Raw genomic sequence first — 21,259 nt, 5'->3', positions numbered from 1 at the left:
GCAGAGGTTCATGCGGGGGGCTTATCGCTGCTGACGCTCTTGTGGATTATATAAGACAGATGTGTGTGTGTGTGTGTGTGTGTGTTGCTGGTTTTATGATATTATTTGTCAGTGTCAGTCGAAGGCCTGAATTTAAATCTCTCGGCAAAGCATCGCACTGTTGCTCGGGGTTCAACATGTTTCAAAACCCTTGGTTTTAAACTTTGAGGTGAAAGTTGACGCATGTGTTTGCGACGGATGTGCGCCTCAAATTGTGTGCTTTTACTTTTAGTTAGTAATTTATTTATTTTTGTCATGGGGTGTAAAACTCAATTTTAAAAGTCCTTTTAAGGAGGGTCTAAGCTATCTAAGATAACTCTGTTTATAATAAATCATGTTTTTATTGTGTTGTTAGTTAGCTAATTAATTACTTGCGCAAAACTACCCATCTGCAGTTTGATTGATATGAATATGAATGCACATATATTAAAAAAACTCTTCATATACAACCCATAGTATCATAGAAACTGTACCCTCTGAGACACCCTGGCAACATGTTAAAAACACCCAGAATGCCTTAGTGACATCCTTGCAGCAAAGCACTGTGGGAACAGTTTTACACCGGAAAACACAACACAAATTCAGTCAATTGTTTTTAGGCTTCTTTTTTATTTGTTTCTGTAGCAATGTGCCATTCATTTACTATAGTTGATTATATATTCATATAATGAAGGATCTTGCAGAACAGCTTTACAAAAAGGTGAACTTGCTGGGAATCTAATTTCACGATTAGGGACGTTACATAATTGAGTTCATTATTATTCATATGAGGAAATGCATTGATATTAATCATGTGAGATGTGATTTGCAGGTGTGATTGTGGAAGTGGATGAAAGCACAGCGTTCTCATGGCCTTCCTGCAGTCGCTGTGGGAGTTGCCGTTTGGAGACGGCTCAAGGGCAAGTCCAGAATTCTTTTCAGAACTGTTCTACATACAAAGCAGCTTTTACAGCTCATTTGATTTTTAAACATGATGATGATTATTAGTCAATTTAAGACCAATAATGCACTAAAACACAAGTGACTTAAGTCCCAAGCAGTTTCTTTGTTCTTTGTCAGACTCATACGTGACTTTACAGTTAAAGTTATAGTTCACCGCAAAAACACTTCAAAATCCGGATCTGATAAAAAAAATATTTTGAGAAATGGTTTTGTGTCCATACGGTGTTGCTTGGTTATCAACATTCTTCAAAATATCTTCTTTTGTGTTCTGCAAAAGAAAGAGAGTCACATGTTTGAAATGACATGAGGTCTGAGCTGGGTACATTATTTGGGTATTGTACAATATTTGTAGTCAGTAAAGTAATCCCTTAGATACCACACTTCTTGTAACATAATATCTACTTTTTGATTACATTTAGATTAAACTTGTTTACAAGTGTGTTTTATCTTTCCTTGGTGTATCTATGAGGGCTTTTCCAGCATCACGCCGAACCTTTCTAAGCACGGTCTGAAACGGTTACAGTTATGTTTCCATGTTTCGACACGGCACGATTACAAACTGTGTTCGCTTTGAAACCGTTTACATATCGGCTGGCATGGATTGGCACGGCATGGAACGAATAAGCAGTTATTGTATTGATTATATTTATCACCCGCCTGTGCTTGTGATCATCTTATACAAAATAACATTTAAACAATGGAGAATATATTCATATTTTTCACATGTATTACCTTGTGGAAATGGATGATATATTGTGAATTCTTGGCATGGACAATTCAGCAGCACAAATCTATTTAGATTCATGACTAACGCCGTTTCGCAATGAATGTTGTGATTTGCACTTATCTGGCAAAACATTGTATTACTTTTGCTAGATTGTAAATAATAACAATGTGCTTTAACAATACACAGCGAACATAAATGCTTGTAAACAAAAACATGTTAGACTCGCTATCTTTGATCTAAACAGTTCAAGCGGAAGGCTTACCAAAAGATAAAAGTAAAATATGATGTAATATATGTAATGTAATCTGTAACAATAACATAGTAACTGTACACTGATACGAGTATTTAAAATGTAACGTAATTCAACAAGTACTTGACTTTTGAAATCTGATTACGTAATCCTGATGACAAGTAATCAGTTTTCACCCAGCTCCGGGTTGACTCGTTAAAGAACATTAAATGAATGTTTAAAATCTGTTTTGAGATTTACTACTGGCACACTAAAGCAAAAAATGTGAATAAACGTCTTCAAATCATTTTGTTTGCTGAAGCATCGAAAGACTTGACACAGAACTGTTTATGTCCTAAACACTCTACGAGATTGCTGATCGTTGTCTGTTATGAGTTCATGTACAAGATGCCTCTCTGCCATCATTTTCAGTCCGATCACAACCCACCGCATGGCTAAATTGTTTTCACATTCCTGCTTTCAAGAGTGAAGTTAAAGTGATGAATCATCGTTTGACCCCTTAAACTGGAAAAAAGAGCACAAATAACATCCGATAAATAACAGTCTCAGTGCATCTGTGTGTGTGCTGGTTTCTAGGAAAGGATTCCAGTGTTTAATGTGCAGAGCAGTGATGGATGAACCCACCACAAAGATGCAGCTCGATGTGTTTGTTTGCTGTCCCTCCATGAGACACTGTACGGTCAAAGTTAAGGTAGGATACGATCATAAGTGATGAATGCAGATCAGACCGCATTTCTTTCAGAATGATTTGTGGACCACAATCTTAAAGAGACAGTTCACGCAAATATATAAATATTGTGTCAACATTGGCTCGATGAAAAATGAGTGTTTTGTGTAACACTAAAGATGACATAAAATGTCATTAAATGGATAAAAGATGCAAAGAAAATGAATGCAAACTTCTTTTGTGTTGCATGTGTTTAAAACTACTTGAAGTGTAAAGGATGACAGAATTTTTACGTTCAAGGTGAACCGTCACTCTGAAAACATCTAAAAACATGTGTAATTGTGCTGAACATGTCAAAACTCAAAAAGAAAAAGCTCCCGATTTTATCACCCCTGCAAACATGCAAAAACCTTCACGTGGAGTTTATCTATGGGCTGTTTTATTTCTTGGAAGTTCAGAAGATAATGTTGAGACTAATTTCCTAGAACAGATTTGACAAGATTTCTCCCACAACCATTTTAGAAATGTGTGGTGGATCGAAGGGAAGTCACTGGCTAAACAACCTGCATGAAGAAATTGAGCATTTTCTATTTATAAAATGTCTGTGAAATCCAGTCACATCATCCAAATATAAGATTAGAAGTACCGAAGTTTGATTTAAAAAGAATCATTTCACTGATTTATTTAAGACATGCCTTCACTTAGTATATACGAAAGATATCATACATATGTTTTAAAGGCTGTTCTTAAATAGAGGAGGATATCATGTTATATATGAAGAATATTTTTGTATATTGGGTTTTGGCGGCTTGCCGGTTATACATATTGATTTATTGACATAAATGAACAGTTTGGATAATTCTTTGAAATGCTGTAAGTGTCAGTATTTGAAGATGGTTGATAAGAGAAGGTCAGAGTGTGTTGATTCCTGAGACCTTGGATGTCTCCGCACTGACGTCTGTTAGTTATCATGAATGTTTGTTATATTGTTTTTGATTCATGTCATATTTCATGAATATGATTTTAAAATCTATGTGTTTCAGTTGCAACAAAAGACCATCACGTCTCTCCTGAACTCGACGCAAAGTCCAGAGGTAGAGTTTGACACATTTTACATGCTGTTTGTTATTTACCTAGATCTTATCATTTTACATTGAACTTCAAGAATCTGTAGTAATAAGTCCACCCAAGTCATTTTTTGGATTGCACCTGTTATGTTGTTACGACTGTGTTTGCTCAATTTCATTGTCTGATCTTTTGAAAGGGTTACACTGTGGAACATGTACTTGGGACGGAGATCGGACCTCTGAGCGCCCTGGTCCAAGTCGTCAACAGAAGTCACGCTGTTTGGATGGTTTTGGAGGAGTTTGACCTCCACTGACCAACACGCTTATCTGTTGTCGTCTCCAACCCCAGAGATAGAAATCAATCAACATTGGTCTGCTCCACTACCAAACGGATATAAATAAACACAGAAAGTCTCTGCTCACGAAATAGTGATGCCCACAGAGATAGAGGTCCGGGCTGGATTCCTCATTCTGTCAAGTTTAATGTTAGTGACCATTCATGTGCTATCACTGTATGCCAAAGAGTTGCTGCTAACCTTATGATGGTGATGTTAAAAACACTCTCTTTGAATACTGACATTGAACACTTTAAATAAAACATTATGCCACAATATAGTTGATTTGAACTCATTCTGTGCTCCATTGACAGTGCACCTTTCAAGAGGCCACACACCCCCGTGGACACATGCGCGTTGAGATGTAGCTGTTTGTATTCACATCGTTTTATTATACACATTTGTACACACTGTAAAGTTTCAAACATGCTCTTGCATTAAGAAGACGTTTGGAATTATAAAACAGGTACCCTCAAAACACAAATGAAGCTTTTTCGTAATAATTTAGAATACAAAAACATTTCACAAAAAGTAAGTCCGTTGTCCAAGGTGTAACGTAAGGCACGTATGCTACAGAGAATCGTCATTAAAGGTCATTGAGGTATGTTGGAGAGAAAATTGGCAGGATTCTTACGGGGCTCGCGCACACTCTGAGGCGCGTCACCGACTGTCAACAGCCGTGCGCGCCACCGCCCCAGTCCCAAACGCAGGTTCGGGCAGCTGTTTGAAGAAGTTTCTGAGACTGCTCAGTTCCCGTGTTAACTGATCGATGGTCTTGTGCAGACGCTCGTTGTCCGCGTTCAGCTCCATCATCTTCTGCTGCATCTCCAAATTGCGCTGCTTCGCCTTGTCCCTGCTTTTACGCACGGCGACGTTGTTGCGTTCGCGTCGCTGGCGATACTCCGGGCTGTGTCTGTCGACTGTCTTTTTGCCCTTCTCTTTTCCCAACCTCCTCTGGCCGGACGACTGGGTGACAGGCTCGGGTTCGGGTGTGGTGGGCGGCGTCGGCTGTCCCGTGTGGAGGCTCACCGAGGTCTGCGCGCACGTCTCGATTTGGGACGGTAACGATGAGGACATGTCGCTGTCGCTCCAGTCCGCCTCCTTCTTGATCGGCGCGCAATACGCGCCCTTCCCAAAGCCCCCATCCTGGTGCTGCAGCCTATCCAAGCTCCTTTGAGGAAAGGTGCCAGCGCTCCCCAATTGCGCGTGGCTCGCCATGTAGAAGTCTGGCTTTTCCTGCTTCACTGTGCTGTTAAACAAGTCTGCAAACAGTTCGTCGTTGCAGATCTCCAGGGGTACCGTGGACATGGACTCGATGTAGGCGCTGAAGTCTATCGCGCTCTCGTCGTCGTAGATGGCAGGCGCGTTGCTCAGCTCCACCATGCTGCTGCCGTTGTCCTCGGCGGTGCCACGCTCGGCTCCGGGCATCCTCGACTTGGCATCACCTGGGCACGCTTTGTTATCATAAAAGTTGGCAGGCTCCACGGCCCAGCTCATGTTGCATTGTGGAGAAACGCACTGAGAGTCCAGGTTGTATATATCAGACATGGACGTGGTGAAAAGAAGCTGAATTCACTCGAGTAAAATAGCAGATCCCGGAGCGCGGTGTCCCCAACGGTCCAGAAGTCAAATGTGTGTATATTGCTAAACGCACCCAATGCGTGTGTCCAGAAGTACACCTATGTGTCCAAGTGCGCACGTCGTCTCGTGTCTCTTGCGCACAGGTGTCAAAGTCCTCGAGCGCTCTAGCGAAACGCTCGAACCCTCGCGCATAAGTACAAGCGCACTGCTGACGTCAGAGCGTCACCACCCCCTTCGGGAAGCCAGTGAATGTCCAGTGTCGGTCACGTGTTGCGCCCGGAATCCTATTTGACGAGAGACGGGTGTGCACGAACTCCTCCCAGCTCACGAGCTACTACAACACGCAGTTTGTAAAACTTCGAGGATCTGTTTTGTGTCTTTAAACGGCCGGAGTGATGATGACAAAATAATAGAGATTTAAGGACTTTTATATATATATGAGTATTACCGTAAATGTAGTATATTGTTCTTTAATAGTTATTTTTATATATTCAATTACAATATATTATCTCAGATTGGGTATTTATTGATGTTTGTTCTTCTACACAATGTGATGGGAAATATTAGCAGCTTTGTTGTTTTTCTACAGTCAACAATAATTGCATAATAAAAATAACTATTCTGAATGTATTATAAAACGACATATTTGTCTTAAGAGCCAGAAAACGTGTATATGTTACATATATTTATACATATTTAGTTATTTGTGAGATGTTTTGTCTTTTGTCGTCTATCTCGTCTTGAATGTTTTGTAAATATGGATGAGATGGCTCATCTTGCCCCGCACGTGGCCCTCTAGTGGACGTTGCCTCTAATTTCATCGTCGACATTTATTCCCGCGAAAACGTTGGGCGATACCAAACAATAGATGGGACTCGTTTTTGTCACATGTCCTAAACTTGTTATTCTGCGCTCAGTTGTTGTATTAGATTACATTACTGTGCTATATCTTAACTTATATCTGCAAATTGTTGATAATATAAGCTTCAAAGAATTTAAAACATTATACGTAAACGTCAGCACGCTCGCCCCCCCTATGGACCGACAGTAAGGAAAGTAGATTCGTGATTGGTGTAAAATTCCCCGCGAAACTGACGTCACGGGTAGTTTGGCGCCACCAGCACGCTGAAAGGAAACACAGCGGAAGGTGAGTGTTGCGGCGCTTTAGTCTTTTAATGTTAAACTTTACTACGAGAACTCGGTTCATATAAACTTGACACGTCGTGTGTTATTGTACAAAAGTGTAACGTTATTCAAATATATATATTTAGGTTATATTCTGCTGCTTGGGCATTAATGCGGCACGGGCTGTTTCTGCGTCTTAACTTACACACATTGAGTAACTGTAGTATTTGTAGTGAAAACATATTAATAATAAATGTATCGATCTGTCATCATAGTAACTGTGTTTAAACCACGATGTTGATATATGATCATAGAAATGGCCACCAATCGTCCATCCCGTGGTTATACTACAATACCTTTCCATTATAGATAATTGTTGTATTATTTCTTTATACGAGATTATTCTACAAGTCTTTACCAGGTTTTAAACAGATCTGATCATTTTGCGTAAGTGTTTACATATTAAAACTTGACTTTTCTGTTTTGAGCTTCTGCAAGAATTAGATTCATTGCTTTTAATCAATTTAAACTTGTTCTACCTTACAGTTAAATGTGTCTTACTCTGTGTAAGGTGTTACATTGTAAAAACATATTTGAACAAAAATGTAACAATTAAAATGTCACTTATAAAAGTTTAAAGTGTCGTCATAGTGACCGTTATTGGATGTATTGATCCTTAAAAAGGAGCTGAATCTTCAATTGTAGGCAGTGAATCTAATACATGTTCATGTGAATCCTAAAAATGATCATTCATGCAATATTTACTTGATGCAACTTTATTTCAGATTCAACTCAAGATGTCTTCACCATCATCATCCAAGGGGGGCCGTAAGAGAGACAGGAGCAGTAACCCACCGGCCCGTGAGTGACTTTCATTTGAAATGGACTCGAATGAATTTGTTTGTTTTTCTTGACTCATTGTGATGTTTCTGTGTCGTCAGCAGCAAGCGAGGACCCTCTCTCCCCACCATCACAACGCTCTCGATCCCATGACACGTCCACAGAACTGCAGCCCATGCCCACGTCTCCAGCCATGGATATACAGAGCCCCGCCTCCAATGACGTGTCTCTGTTCTCCAGTCCTGTGGCCCCTCGCTCCGGTACTCATCTGTCATTTCAACAACAGTACACATTTCATTCAAATGATTATTTCAGTTGAACTCGAACGCCTTCGGATGTGTTTCAGTCATGCAGAGCGAGATCGACGCGAGCTCTCCGCTGATGTACGGCACCCCCAGCTCTAGAATCGAAGGAACTCCACGCAGTGGCATACGTGGAACTCCGGCCCGCCAGCGAGCTGATCTGGGATCTGTGCGGAAAGCGAAGCAGGTGGACGTCCATTCAGAACCGGTGAGGGTCGAGTTGAAATGTTTTGAACGGTATATTGTGCATTTGTGATGTGAATGGATATTTGATGAGCGTTTTATTGGGTCTGTCTCTTTATTCTTAGCCATCTGGAGATGCAGGAGCTGCTGGGGATCAGGGACAGAGACTGGTGATCTGGGGGACGGATGTCAACGTGGGAACCTGCAAGGAGAAGTTTCAAGTATGAATCGTTCACGGCACACTTAAGCATCTGATACTTTTCCTGTGCCTTGTTTATGGAAAATGACAGATGGGATTATTTTTAAATGCAGCGTTTTCTTCAACGTTTTACGGATGCAAACTCCAGAGAAGAGGAGAATGCTGGTCTGGATCTGAACGAGCCTCTCTACATGCAGAAGCTGGATGAGGTGAGATTCACAAAACTTAAAGACACCAAACAGTCAAGCTTCTATCTGAATCACATTAAAAACATCCAAAGTTCATTTGAAGTGCTTTATTGGATAACGTTTTTGTTTTAGATCAGTGTCGTCGGCGAGCCTGTGTTAAATGTGAACTGCAGTCACATTCAGACATTTGATGCCGATCTTTATCGCCAGCTGATCTGTTACCCACAGGTAAGACAACCTGCAGTCTAAGGCTGTGTTCACGCTTGACTTCTCTTTGACGCTGCTAGCGAGAAAGAGACGTTGTTTTTACTTTTTCTTGTCAAAGAAGTAAAGTGTGAACACGGGCTAAGATGCGTTTCACTATTTAATGCATTTATTACCTCCCGCTGCTATCGACCTGTCTCTTCAAGTCTGTCGTGTTCGCTCTTGCTTACAGGAAGTCATCCCCACCTTTGACATGGCGGTCAATGAGCTGTTCTTCGACCGTTTCCCCGACTCCGTTTTGGAGCATCAGATTCAAGTGCGTCCCTACAGCGCCCTGAAAACCAGAAACATGCGTGCGCTCAATCCCGAAGGTAAACACAGCACATATTGACATGACAAACGAGTGTGTGGTGTTTCTGAGTCATGAACACCTTCCATCCTTTCAGATATTGATCAGCTCATCACTATCAGTGGGATGGTGATCCGCACGTCACAGCTCATCCCGGAGATGCAGGAGGCGTTTTTCCGCTGTCAGGTGTGCTCGTTCAGCACCCGTGTGGAGGTGGACCGCGGACGCATCGCTGAGCCTGCCGTCTGTCGCAACTGTAACACCACCCACAGCATGGCGCTTGTTCACAACCGCTCGGCCTTTTCCGACAAACAAATGGTTGGTGTTTTGTTATCAGGAGTGATAGAAAATTTTTGTCGTTTTGGTTTACAAGGAAGACTTGCAATGTATTATTGGTGATTGTCTGCTTTGTGTCTCCTGGCTAAATTTTGCTTGTGGAAATGTTTCGACAGATAAAACTGCAGGAATCTCCTGAGGACATGCCTGCCGGTCAGACGCCCCACACCACGATCGTCTACGCTCATAATGACCTGGTGGACAAAGTGCAGCCTGGCGACAGAGTAAACGTCACTGGTATGACCCATCTCCATCGTCTCGGAGCTATTGTTTTGCAAAAAAATCTATATTTCCTCAACTTTTACTCAACCTCAAGTCATACTAACGGTATATGGTTTACTTCTGGAAAAATAATCCAGTCAAGAGTTATAATACCACGGATCATTTTGCTTTCAAGCGGAACAATGGGAGTGAACGGGTGTTCATTTCTTGAAGCTCCAAAAAGGGCATCCATCAATCAAAGAACTGCTCGACACGGCTCTGTGGTCTTAACAAAGGTCTTCTGAAGCCAATCCATGTGGTTAAGAGAACTATCTGTATTGATGTCTAGCTTGATGTCACACAGGAGCAATAACACAATAGGTGCTAATACAAAGTTACTAGTTACAACAAAAGCCAGAACAAAACCTGTTGAGAGAGTTTTTACTTTTTCATTTGTCTGTCAAGTATTGAGAGATGGTCTGAAGTAGTTTTTTGAATGTGAGAGATGTGGTTGACCGGACTGATTTGGGAAGAGTGTTCCACCATTCTACCGCTTGAAAGCAAAATGATCCGTGGTATTATAACTGTGACTGGATTATTCTTCCAGAAGAAAACCATATTCAGTTAGGATGACTTGAGGGTGAGTAAAACATGGGGACATTTTTATTTGGTAGTGAAATATCCCTTTAAAATCCAGAGAGTGCTTTACAACCACAGCTGCCAAAAACAATGTCTTCCAGTCCTGGTGAAACCAGTATTGTGCGAGAAGCCTTGGCTTACATGTGTGTTTGTGTTCAGGTATCTACAGAGCTGCGCCCATGCGTCTAAACCCACGGCAGAGTCAAGTGAAGTCCGTTTACAAAACGCACATCGACGCCATTCACTTCCGTAAAACGGATGAGAAGCGTCTTCACGGTGTGGACGAGGACGGCGAGCAGAAGCTCTTCACTAAAGAGCGAGTCGCTATGCTTAAAGAGTTAGCTGCCAAACCTGACGTCTATGAACGACTCTCCTCGGCTCTCGCGCCCAGCATCTACGAACACGAAGACATCAAGAAAGTATGTGTTGTTTCGATTTCAATTTTTTTTTGCGTATCGAAGTGAGTTTATCAAGTTAATTCTCTTTTATTAGTTCTGGTTTGAGATTATGTAATGAGATTTTTGCCATGTTTTATTCTTCAGTCATCCGTTTTTAAAGTGGTCTGTTTTTGCAGGGTATCCTCTTGCAGTTATTCGGCGGCACGCGGAAAGACTTCACCCAGACGGGCCGCGGAAACTTCCGTGCCGAGGTTAACATCCTGCTGTGTGGTGATCCGGGCACCAGCAAATCCCAGCTGCTCCAGTACGTGTATAACCTTGTTCCACGTGGGCAGTACACATCAGGGAAGGGCTCCAGCGCCGTAGGTCTCACAGCGTATGTGATGAAGGACCCAGAAACCCGTCAGCTGGTTCTGCAGACCGGCGCCCTCGTGCTGAGCGACAACGGAATTTGCTGCATCGATGAGTTTGACAAGATGAGCGACAGCACACGATCGGTGCTGCATGAGGTCATGGAGCAGCAGACGCTCTCTATTGCAAAGGTAAATGCTGAATAGGACCATGCTCAGTTTAGGTGGATTTCACGGTACGTTGTTTTGGTCAAACTACGGTTAGCACGATTGTTAACACTTTTCTCGCCTGCGTTACTTAACATTTTCACTTGACTTTGATGGCTCACAGTAATGAATATATGGACAAAAAATTAATCCAAAGTCTTTGCTTTTAATGAAAATATACCATCCTCTTCTAGCTTCATTTGTTTTTTTTATAACAAAAATGCATCACTTGAGATGATTGGCATTTTTTGTTAAAGACTCCGCCCAGATTATACACAGAACAATGATTAAAAATATCAAAAAACAGATCAAATGTATATGTTCTAGTTTCAGAGATTCTGTACTATTTGCAAAGGTGTGTAGCAGCGCCACCTGCTGTACAACAGTACAAACACAGTTTGCCGTAACAACTCGTCTTTGCGTCTTTCGGGAAGCGTTGATTTTTAAATGACGGGTAAAGATTTGTTAACTCTGTTTTTTGTGTGTAGGCTGGAATTATTTGCCAGCTCAATGCTCGGACCTCCGTCCTCGCAGCAGCCAATCCGGTGGAGTCTCAGTGGAACCCTAAAAAGACCACCATTGAGAACATCCAGCTTCCTCACACACTTCTGTCCAGGTAAAACACTACAACATTAGATACGGGCTCAGTCAACATTTTACAAGTCCGTTTACAAAACGCACATCGACGGCATTCACTTCCGTAAAACAGATGACAAGTGTCTTCAGGGTGTGGACGAGGACGGCGAACAGAAGCTCTTCACTAAAGAGCGAGTCAACATTTATTTTTGTTTCTGTGCTAACGTGCACATCTCTCTCTTGTCAGGTTTGATTTGATCTTCCTGATGCTGGACCCTCAGGATGAGGCGTATGACAGACGTCTCGCCCATCATCTAGTGTCTCTGTATTACCAGAGTGAAGACCAGATTGAGGAGGAACATCTGGACATGGCCGTGCTGAAGGATTACATCGCTTTTGCTCGCACATCCGTGCACCCCAGACTCTCGGAGGAAGCGAGCCAAGCCCTGATCGAGGCATGTCAAATAGAACGTTGCAGTATAATTGCGTGTAAGATTGTTTGTAACGCTTTACGTTTGTGCTTTTCAGGCGTATGTAGACATGCGCAAGATCGGAAGTGGGCGGGGCATGGTGTCTGCGTACCCACGTCAGCTGGAGTCTCTCATCCGATTGGCTGAAGCTCATGCTAAAGTGCGCTTCTGCAGTAAGGTGGAGTCCATCGATGTGGAGGAAGCCAAGAGACTCCACAGAGAGGCACTGAAACAGTCAGCAACAGATCCCCGGACAGGATTCGTGGACATTTCTATCCTCACCACAGGTATGACTTCATGAGTAAAGTGAGCATGGAAAGGAACTTTTGGTAAATTAATACCATTGGAAACTTTGAAGTTTTTGAGTTTTTTCATTTATACCACTTTTTTTTTAGTTTTTATTAACAAGGACAGAAAGTGCTTTTTGTTTTGTGATGTTAACGATTGGTTGTTTGTGGGCAGGTATGAGCGCCACAGCTCGCAAGCGTAAAGAGGAAGTGGCTCAGGCCCTGAAGAAACTCATCCAATCAAAGGGCAAGACACCAGCTATGAAGTACCAACAGCTGTTTGATGATCTCCGTGGCCAATCAGAGGCTGTAAGACATTTCTTTAGCTATAACCTACCTGATTGACAAACTAAACTTCCTGCTTGTTTCTTAATATTTATTTTGGCCTGAGGTTTAAAATGCTAAAGATGTTGTCTTCTGTTTCAGGCCATCACTAAAGACATGTTTGAGGAGGCACTTCGAGCGCTTGCAGATGAAGATTATCTGACCGTCACAGGAAAGACTGTCCGGCTGCTGTAAACGTGCACGATACATGTGTGCGGCTTTTCTATTCTGTTGCTTCTTTCTTTTTCACTAGTGATGTCTGTTAATAGCTGTATGTATAATATCTTTCCTTATTGCAATAAATGAATTTTGTTCATCAAAAGAGGCATTTGTATTTTCTTGTTTGTCAGGACATCTGTGCTGTTCACATCATACAGACACTTTGATTCTGGCCAGTAATTCCATGATTTCATGTTTCACTTGTTGACCGCAGGGGTTGGTTGACGTGCATCACACTTTTATAACTTTGAATTTAAACAAAATTATCAAACGATATCTGCACATCCTGAAGCCTCACTAAATTAAACCATACCAAGTGTAATCACTTAAACAACACCAGTATTGTACACTTTGTAATACACGTGAATGTCAACATTTAGATTTGCTTAATGCAGAATTGTATTTACAGTATGTAATGCATGAAAGTAAACAAATAACTCAAAAGTAGGAAAAAGTGTCATCTTTTACTTTTTCAGGTAAAGTTAATTTGTACAGATATTGTTTAATTGGTTAAACCAACAGTACACCGAACACTGCGGTTAAATGATTGTATAACTCATAAAAATGTAGAATCTTTTACGTAAATTGCGCATAAAGGGAGGAGCTCTACCGCACAGGAGCAAATTAAAATACGCTCTTCAGAATTGTAGTTTTCCATTTAATTTATAAATGATAAATGTACAGATTCAGTAAACTAATAATATAAAAAACGAGCAAACGTTATATTCCGAAAATATAAATGTATAGTGTCTTTTCACAGAAGCCACGCCCCTTCCCCTACGTACACAGTCACGTGACGACAGCAGTCACTCCGTCGTGCGCTTTTGGATTCGGGCAGAAGAAGATGGCGGCCTCCTCAGGTTTGTCTCTCAATCTCCTCGCGTCGCTATTTTAACAACGCATCCTCTCGTCCCACAGCCACAGAAGTCACGTACATAACCCGACACGTTTACACTGCTCAAATGCGTTTGACTTTCTTTCGTTAACACAAGTATGTGCCGTTTGAACTGTGTGTGTGTGTTAGCGTCGAGCTAACGGCCCTCGCTCAGAGCGTCAGTGTCAAAATAACACCACGTTTACTTCACACGATCGCGTCGTTATTATTGAAACGACGCGGCGTAAAGAAGCGCGTTCTTATGTGAGCGAGAATGAAATGTTGTGCTGGCGGGTGAATCAGTGCTAACGTGAGGCGAGGCGGAGCGCTGATGATGATGATGATGATGATGATGAAATGGGCCTTTAACTGATGTTGTTGTGTCCCAGCAGGTTAACACATCCTGACTGATGCTTGTACATCTGATTAATGTCGTGGATCAGTAGTGAAGATGCTCAGTGCAGGACGCAGCTCGTAGGGATTGATGGGTTTAGACGTGTGCTGAGTACATAACCTTATAAAGTCTCATAGATCATTTAACATGTTGTATACTTGTGTATATCACATTAGCAGTGCATGGGCACTAGCAGTTTGATAAAGTGAAGTTTATATATCTGCATATTCTTGTGTTTCCTGACATCTATAGAGTACCACCAGCCATGGGCCGATATGAGAGTTTTAGCGGTATTATAACTGTGATTTAGAAGAAATACCACGGTATCAATGTATTTCTATTGCGACACTAAAGTGTTTTTTCCAAATGTCTGCGTATACAAAATTAACTTCTCAACTGGACACAATACATTTCATTTTGAAGCAACATATAGAACATGTGTGTCAGGTGAAAATAAAGCCACAATATTCTTTAAAAATATTAATTTTTTGTCATATATATTAGACAGAAACATCATGTTTGAATTATTTATTTTTCTGTAAACACGGCTCATATATTAGAACGGTATCACAGAAAATGTTAGTGGTTTTGACTCTTTTAAACCTCAGAATACATTGAAACCGGTATTCGGCCCATGCCTGAAGTTCAATGTTAGAGATATCAGTAGATTTGTCAGTTTACAAAGGGTTGAAGACATTTTCTCTTTTATTTAGAGTTTTTGTGCATGTCTTTGAGGAAGTGAGAGAGAGAGAGAGAGAGAACCGTATGGGTGTCGTTTCCGGAGTCATTCAGAAATGAGATTTTGTTTGTTCTTTGACGTTCATCTAAACCGGCAAATCTGGCCTCTCCACTTTTTCAGCATTATGTTATCTGTGAAGAGATCATTGGTGCTACTTGTAACAGGTCACAAATGTTGCATTTTTGAAATACACTTGCGGACGAGAAAGAATCTGTGTGTCTGAAAAACGTATTTTTTCAGTAAGACATTCCCAGTTGCTTTGTCTTTGTCAAAGTTTGGGTTTTAAAGCTTTTTAAACACTTGTTTTCCTGTCTCAGCATATCACATTTATCACGAACACAGCATCATGGATCTCTTTGTTTTTGCCCAACATCATTTGAATAACATTTATGAATGTGTATGTATTTAGGATCTGTTCATTTTCTTGAATGTGTTAAATAGTCCTGCAATGTGACAAAGTTTTTCATTTAATTTAAAAAAACAGCATGCATATAGCATACAAATGTAGAAATGTTTTTCCCTGACAAACAATCAAGTTTTACAAATGTTTACTGACACAAGGACGTAGCCTGTGGTTTATGGTTTATGAATTGTCAATGGTTTGTTGCAGGAGTCAAAGTTCCTCGTAATTTTCGTTTGTTGGAAGAGCTTGAAGAAGGACAGAAGGGTGTTGGTGATGGAACAGTGAGCTGGGGTTTGGAGGATGATGAGGATATGACTCTCACACGGTGGACAGGGATGATCATTGGACCCGCGCGAGTATGTTTCATTTTAATCACATTAACTGTCAAGTTATGACAGAAATCATCCAGACCTGTGTATCATTTCTTCTTAGCATGACAGGAAGTCCAGAGCTCCAGCAGATAATATGTGACTCGTGACAGCTGTAGATCAAGATAAATTACCTTTTTAAAGTCAGTTATTTATTAGGTTAAACTTATATAAATTATTTAAGTATAATACATGGTCTAGGAATTTAAAATCATCCATCTGTGTAGTATTTTGTTCATTTGTTTAATGTCGGATTGGTGCTGCTGTATGAAATGGAATAATTTTAAAGTACTTTCTCAATTGTATTTGTATACAGGAAAAGGTTTTTTTTGTTCATAAAGATAACGTCTATTTAAGATGATTGTATAAGGTCCTTAAATGTTGCCAAGGTGATGGGAAAGCTGAAAGTTTCAGTGAAGCTTTCTAAATTCTCATCTTGATGCCATGGTAGCTCATTAAAAGAATGTATGGATTAAAATGAGTTTTAGTTTTCTAGCTGTTCTAAATGACGGCTGTCAACATATCAGATTTTCACTACTGTTATCGTTAAGAAATGATATATATTGTTGTTGGTTTTTTTTTTAAATAATGCTATCAGTTAAATTGATCTTTAATTGAATTGGGTGTTTTCTCCTCTTTGTCCAGTGAATAACACTGAAAATAGGATTGTAGTTTGGAAGACTGTTTGTAACTCTTTTGGTTAACTCTTCAGATTCACTTGTGAATGTGTGCCGAGCATTATTCTGGGCTCAAATATTTCATCAGTCAGAATCAGTCAATAATACTCTAAACGTATGCAAAAAGTTATGCAAAAATCATGGAAATGAATCGCTCAGTGGATGAGTGTGGGAACCTCCAACGCTCTTCTCTGAGCACTACGGTGATTTCCAATGAGACTTTGTGCTGATTGAAGAGTCATCGGAGCAATTCAATCTCTTGCATAAGTAAGATCTGTATGTTTGCCTAACTTTTATGCTATAGACGGCTCCAAGATCAAGAGATTTGGTAAAGAATGAAATGGGAAGTTCCTATTGAGTTGTCTATGATGTTTGATGTTCTGTTGGCCCTCTCAGCTCTAACCTTTAGCCTGTTTTTGTTTCTCAGACTAATTATGAAAACAGGATATACAGCCTGAAAGTGGAGTGCGGACCTAAATATCCAGAATTACCACCGAATGTTAGATTTGTAACAAAAATTAGCATGAATGGAATCAATAATTCCAATGGGCTGGTAAGTGCAATCATTGTCATAACATTATTTTAATAATAATAATTATATTCAGAGCATATTTTAAAAAGCAGTGATGTTGCACGGTTTCCAAACTGATGCTGTTTCTTAGTACATGCAGTACTACTTAAGTGTCATAATTTCGGCAAAACCGATATTAAAAGTTTAGTCCTTTTCACCTCAGAAACATGCTCTAATATTAGATCTACTTTGTAAATGCTGGTAGAGGAATTTGTGAAAACGGCTGAGAGATGTGGCACCTTTTGCATCTCCCTAACAAAATGTGTAACAACCACAGGACTGATTTCGCAGTGGAGCCGTGTAGTATGTTGAAGTGTTACGGGAGGCATATTTAGTTGACAAGACCTTAGATACAGCGGGTGTCAAGCTGATACTAAAATACAACTCTGTAGGGACTCACAACATCAGAAACTTTACTGTGAAATCAGTTATTTGCTCTCTATTATTAGGGTCCGGTGAAATCTACTTTATTATTTCCTAAATTACCTTTTTTCCCAGGATTCCTTTTTCCAAGTTTTAATGGTTAAATTACATTTTAGTAATCAAAAGCATCTCATCTGTAATCATGAAACCTGTACAAATGAATGACAATGTATTAAAGGTTAAATTTAAAATGGCATATGTTGATTATTGTAAAGTCATTTTGCAGCAACCCTATTTAAAAAAAGACCTTGTGCATGCGTTTCATTTATTTACATACTTGGTTGATTGTAAGTGAAATAAATGATTTATTTCCGTATGTAATGAAGTGTGCAGCTCAGATAGTGTGCGTTGTGTAGCCTGAATCACATGACTCATTACCGCTGTTCTCTTCCTCTCTCTTGTGTCTTTGCAGGTGGATGCACGTAGCATACCAATTCTAGCAAAATGGCAAAACTCGTATAGCATTAAAGTCGTTCTTCAAGAGCTAAGGCGTCTTATGATGTCCAAAGAGAATATGAAGCTTCCCCAACCACCAGAAGGACAAACATACAGCAATTAATTGTAAATGATTGTGACCCTCTGTCTTAAACCTTACTCTCTTAGAAATGTCTTGTAAATCATCAGAAACAAACAAACAAATATCGGTCACTCCACAGTCTCCACCGCTGGAGTAAGATTGGACCTTTCTATTAGTTTAGCTTGACAAACAAAGAATGCCTTTAACGTGTGGCACCATCCATTCTGTTTTGCGAGTGCACAAATCTCTCTTCTAGTAACGTTACATCAACCACAAGCTTACGTTCTCAAGCTGAATTGTCGAAGAAAGAAAGGCATGTTAGAACGTGAGGTTTATACAGATCTATACATTTTAAGTTAAAGCAACTGGGCACCAAATTCTAAGATTAGGATGAATATACGACGGCATGCTTGTAAAGAAAATAAATGAGGGAAACAAAGCTTTTCGGGGATAAAGGAAACATGATAAAGCAGCTGAGCAAGTTGTATGTTTTGTGTGTGTGTATCTGAACCCCTCACTGGCAGTAATGTTAAGGGTCCTTAAAAGTGTGCCTGTAGAGTACTAGTAGTATGGCAAACGGGGGGTGGGGGGAGTGGTTATAAACTTTCTTTTTTTGTTGTTTTTATTTGTAATGTCTGTATTTGACACAATAGCAGTTTGTTTTCAGCGTGGTAGCTCTTGACTTGTAAACGGATGCTCTGTTCTGTTCTGAAATCAAACCATGCGCTTAACTCCTACAGGAAATGTCGGGTGCATTAAAAATGTGACTCTCCAACACCGCTGTCAGAGTTTGTTTGTATGTGCGTCCATCACACGCTGCAAAAACGCTGCGACGTTACTGCAGAAAACAGCAAACCCTTGCCATTCGGGTGAGGACAGTTTCTGCCTCGCCGCTCACATTCACATCGATGGGTAGATTTAATACACCAAACCGCTTCAAACCTTCTAGTAAAATCCCACAGATGTGTCTCATGTCACAGCAGTTTCTCTGAACAACAAATATGTTTCGGGTGTTCTGACAAACTGTGTTCATTTATACTCAAATGTATTTACACTGCAGTTTTAGGACGTACCCGTTGATCTTGTGTTAATGGTGAGGATTTGCTGTTGGAAACCTGCCCTTGCTTAACCACCGTGCTTTAAAACTCCACCTGCAACGGCATGCTGTTATGTAGCTATCATTAAATCTGAATTTAGTACTTCCGTAATTAAGACATTAGAAACACTGTTATAATCCTTAGGTACAAACGTCATTGAATTATAATCCCAGTGACTGGTGGGGGATTGTGGTGTTGTTCATTTATGCTTTATGACCATTTCACTAAAGCCTTCATTAGCAGAACCAAAAAGCTGTTGCTGTGCATATGAATATATGTAGTGATGATTTCTAACGGCAGAGCCACGATCACCCTGCAGTGTAATGAATATAAGATTCACTTTCTCCCTGTTTATGTTTTCTTTCCTTTTTTAAGACATAACCAAATTACTTTGAATATGTGACACCGGGGCTTTGTTCAGAATAATAAATCAAACATTGTGGAACACACACAGGTCTTTCTCTGATCATTTTAAGGCAGGGTTCATGTTGAATAAAATGAATCCTTCTCTTGTCATTTCAAACCTTCTGCAGAACACGAAACAACATTCTGCCTAACAGTTGCTTTTGAGTGCACCCGACATGAAGTAAATCACACAGGTTTAGATCAACATGAGGGAGAGAAAATGATTCACATTTTAAATATATAAGTAAGCCTTTTGTCGATACATTATTCATTGTCTTTTTAGCCGAATTGTGTGTTTGATTATCAGATGTCGTAGGGTTGGAGAACAGCCATAAAGTAGCAGTATGTTTAGATCAATGTCCTGCTGTGTGAATAGATGTTTTAGGCTTTGGTCCATCATTGCAGGAGATGGGAAAGGTTCACCTGCTCTGGAGTTCATCGATTACTTTCCAATAAATTAGTTTATTGCCACTTAACAGATTTTTACACAAGAAGGTTTTATATTTGAGATAATCTTTCCTTCAGATTTCAGGAAGAATAATGTATTGGGTAAGACATGTTTATAGTGAGATGTTTCAATAAACACAAGCCTTGTGTATATGATGTCCTCACGTAATGGGACACTCCACCCAAAAATGAGAATTCTTTCACCATTTACTCGCCCTTGGGTTGTTTCAAACATGTATGCATTTCCTTGTTCTGTTGAACACAAAATGACATATTTTGAAGAATTTAGCAAAACAAACAGATCTTAAAAATAAAGTTCCTTCACAGCGATGCCATAGAAGAAACATTTTTGCTTCCTCAAAGATCCGTTATGCCAAAGGTTCTTTAGAGAATCTTCTCTTTCTTACTTTTTCTTACTCTTTCTTTCTACAGATGTTAAAGGTTCTTCTATGGTATTCAAGAACCCTTTAAAACACCTTTTCCTCAGAATCTATGGTAGTCAGTGGTGTCGCAGAACTGAAAATTACTAACATTCTTCCAAATATCTTTATCTGTTCTTCAGAACAAAGTCATTTATACAGTTATGAAATGACATGAGAGTGAGCAAATGATGACTGAATTTTCTGTTTTGGCTGAACTGTTTCTTTAAGGCCGGATTAAAAATGAATAAATGCCATTGCGTTGAATAAAAAATCTAACCACATGGGTAGGGCTGTCTTTTGATTAACTGTCTGTTTAAAAGCTTTTTAATTAATTCTATGAATAAAATATAGACAAAATTGAGTGAGTAACTAGTAACATTCTCTATAGACTGACCTTAACGGGACAAATGCCTTAAAAGAAAACACTGAGATACGATGCAGCAAATCCAGAATCACTTTAATAAAACTAATAAACACAAAAAATACAAATGTGATGGAGAAATGTCATTGGAACGCAACAGTGAGTGCAGATCAAGGACAGTGGAGGCAAAATGCTGCACATCACCCTTGTTTTCTAGAGACTTTCTATTCCTGAGAGCTTCACACATGGGGTTTGTTGTAATGATAGTGCAAGTGTGCACCATATACACTGTTCTGATTCCTTTTCAGAGCACAAAGTTAGCATCGTTTTTATGAAGGAACTGCACTACACTAGTATGAAACACTGATGTCTTTGTAAAGAGCATTGTTTGTTTGCAGTCGCCGCATGCTTTGATGTTTTGTTTCTAAATGCATAAAGTTCTTTCTTTGATCTGATACTGAAGTTTTTTATATGATTTCCAAGTACAGTGGATCTACAATTGCATTTATAACCTCGAACACGTTTATTGATCCGCCTGTCAAGATCAGCCACATGT

At 40.0% G+C, this 21,259-nt stretch overlaps 4 protein-coding genes across 8 annotated transcripts in view; 3 read left to right on the top strand and 1 right to left on the bottom strand.

The window, feature by feature from the left end:
• Positions 1 to 4,306, top strand: part of spidr (scaffold protein involved in DNA repair) — a 39,877-nt gene extending 35,571 nt beyond the window's left edge. The window contains exons 17-20 of the mRNA XM_079488246.1: positions 851 to 938; positions 2,535 to 2,649; positions 3,669 to 3,719; positions 3,890 to 4,306. Of these exons, the coding sequence (XP_079344372.1) occupies positions 851 to 938; positions 2,535 to 2,649; positions 3,669 to 3,719; positions 3,890 to 4,006 (371 nt within the window). The 3' untranslated portion in view covers positions 4,007 to 4,306. The remainder of the gene's footprint in view (positions 1 to 850; positions 939 to 2,534; positions 2,650 to 3,668; positions 3,720 to 3,889) is intronic.
• A 90-nt stretch (positions 4,307 to 4,396) lies between these two features.
• Positions 4,397 to 5,974, bottom strand: cebpd (CCAAT enhancer binding protein delta). The gene has a single exon (XM_079488247.1). It carries the CDS (start codon positions 5,573 to 5,575, stop codon positions 4,688 to 4,690), a length of 888 nt encoding a protein of 295 aa, XP_079344373.1. The 5' UTR covers positions 5,576 to 5,974; the 3' UTR covers positions 4,397 to 4,687.
• Positions 5,888 to 13,105, top strand: mcm4 (minichromosome maintenance complex component 4). Of its 4 annotated transcripts, none has more exons than XM_079488243.1 (17): positions 5,888 to 6,755; positions 7,519 to 7,594; positions 7,678 to 7,833; positions 7,920 to 8,083; positions 8,184 to 8,279; positions 8,371 to 8,466; positions 8,578 to 8,673; positions 8,882 to 9,020; positions 9,096 to 9,316; positions 9,451 to 9,571; positions 10,334 to 10,593; positions 10,749 to 11,114; positions 11,618 to 11,745; positions 11,953 to 12,160; positions 12,234 to 12,462; positions 12,638 to 12,771; positions 12,889 to 13,105. In XM_079488243.1, the coding sequence occupies exons 2-17, from the start codon at positions 7,531 to 7,533 to the stop codon at positions 12,979 to 12,981; spliced, it is 2,571 nt and encodes an 856-aa protein (XP_079344369.1). In that variant the 5' UTR covers positions 5,888 to 6,755; positions 7,519 to 7,530; the 3' UTR covers positions 12,982 to 13,105. The 4 variants fall into 4 exon arrangements, with proteins under 4 accessions (XP_079344369.1, XP_079344367.1, XP_079344368.1 ...); XM_079488241.1 differs by having other exon boundaries at positions 6,631 to 6,755; positions 7,675 to 7,833; XM_079488242.1 differs by having other exon boundaries at positions 6,748 to 7,180; positions 7,675 to 7,833.
• A 671-nt stretch (positions 13,106 to 13,776) lies between these two features.
• On the top strand, positions 13,777 to 20,622 carry ube2v2 (ubiquitin-conjugating enzyme E2 variant 2). Of its 2 annotated transcripts, XM_079447404.1 has the most exons (5): positions 13,822 to 13,865; positions 14,272 to 14,384; positions 15,623 to 15,771; positions 16,888 to 17,013; positions 17,867 to 19,517. In XM_079447404.1, exons 2-5 carry the CDS (start codon positions 14,309 to 14,311, stop codon positions 18,011 to 18,013), a joined length of 498 nt encoding a protein of 165 aa, XP_079303530.1. In that variant the 5' UTR covers positions 13,822 to 13,865; positions 14,272 to 14,308; the 3' UTR covers positions 18,014 to 19,517. The 2 variants fall into 2 exon arrangements, with proteins under 2 accessions (XP_079303531.1, XP_079303530.1); XM_079447405.1 differs by lacking the exon at positions 14,272 to 14,384 and having other exon boundaries at positions 13,777 to 13,865; positions 17,867 to 20,622.
• Positions 20,623 to 21,259: the final 637 nt, after the last annotated feature.

Source organism: Barbatula barbatula (genome assembly GCF_947034865.1).
Source record: "Barbatula barbatula genome assembly, chromosome: 23".
Taxonomy (NCBI): domain Eukaryota; kingdom Metazoa; phylum Chordata; class Actinopteri; order Cypriniformes; family Nemacheilidae; genus Barbatula; species Barbatula barbatula.
The sequence above is the reverse complement of the archived record's forward strand: the minus strand, read 5'-3'. Positions and strand labels throughout refer to the sequence as shown.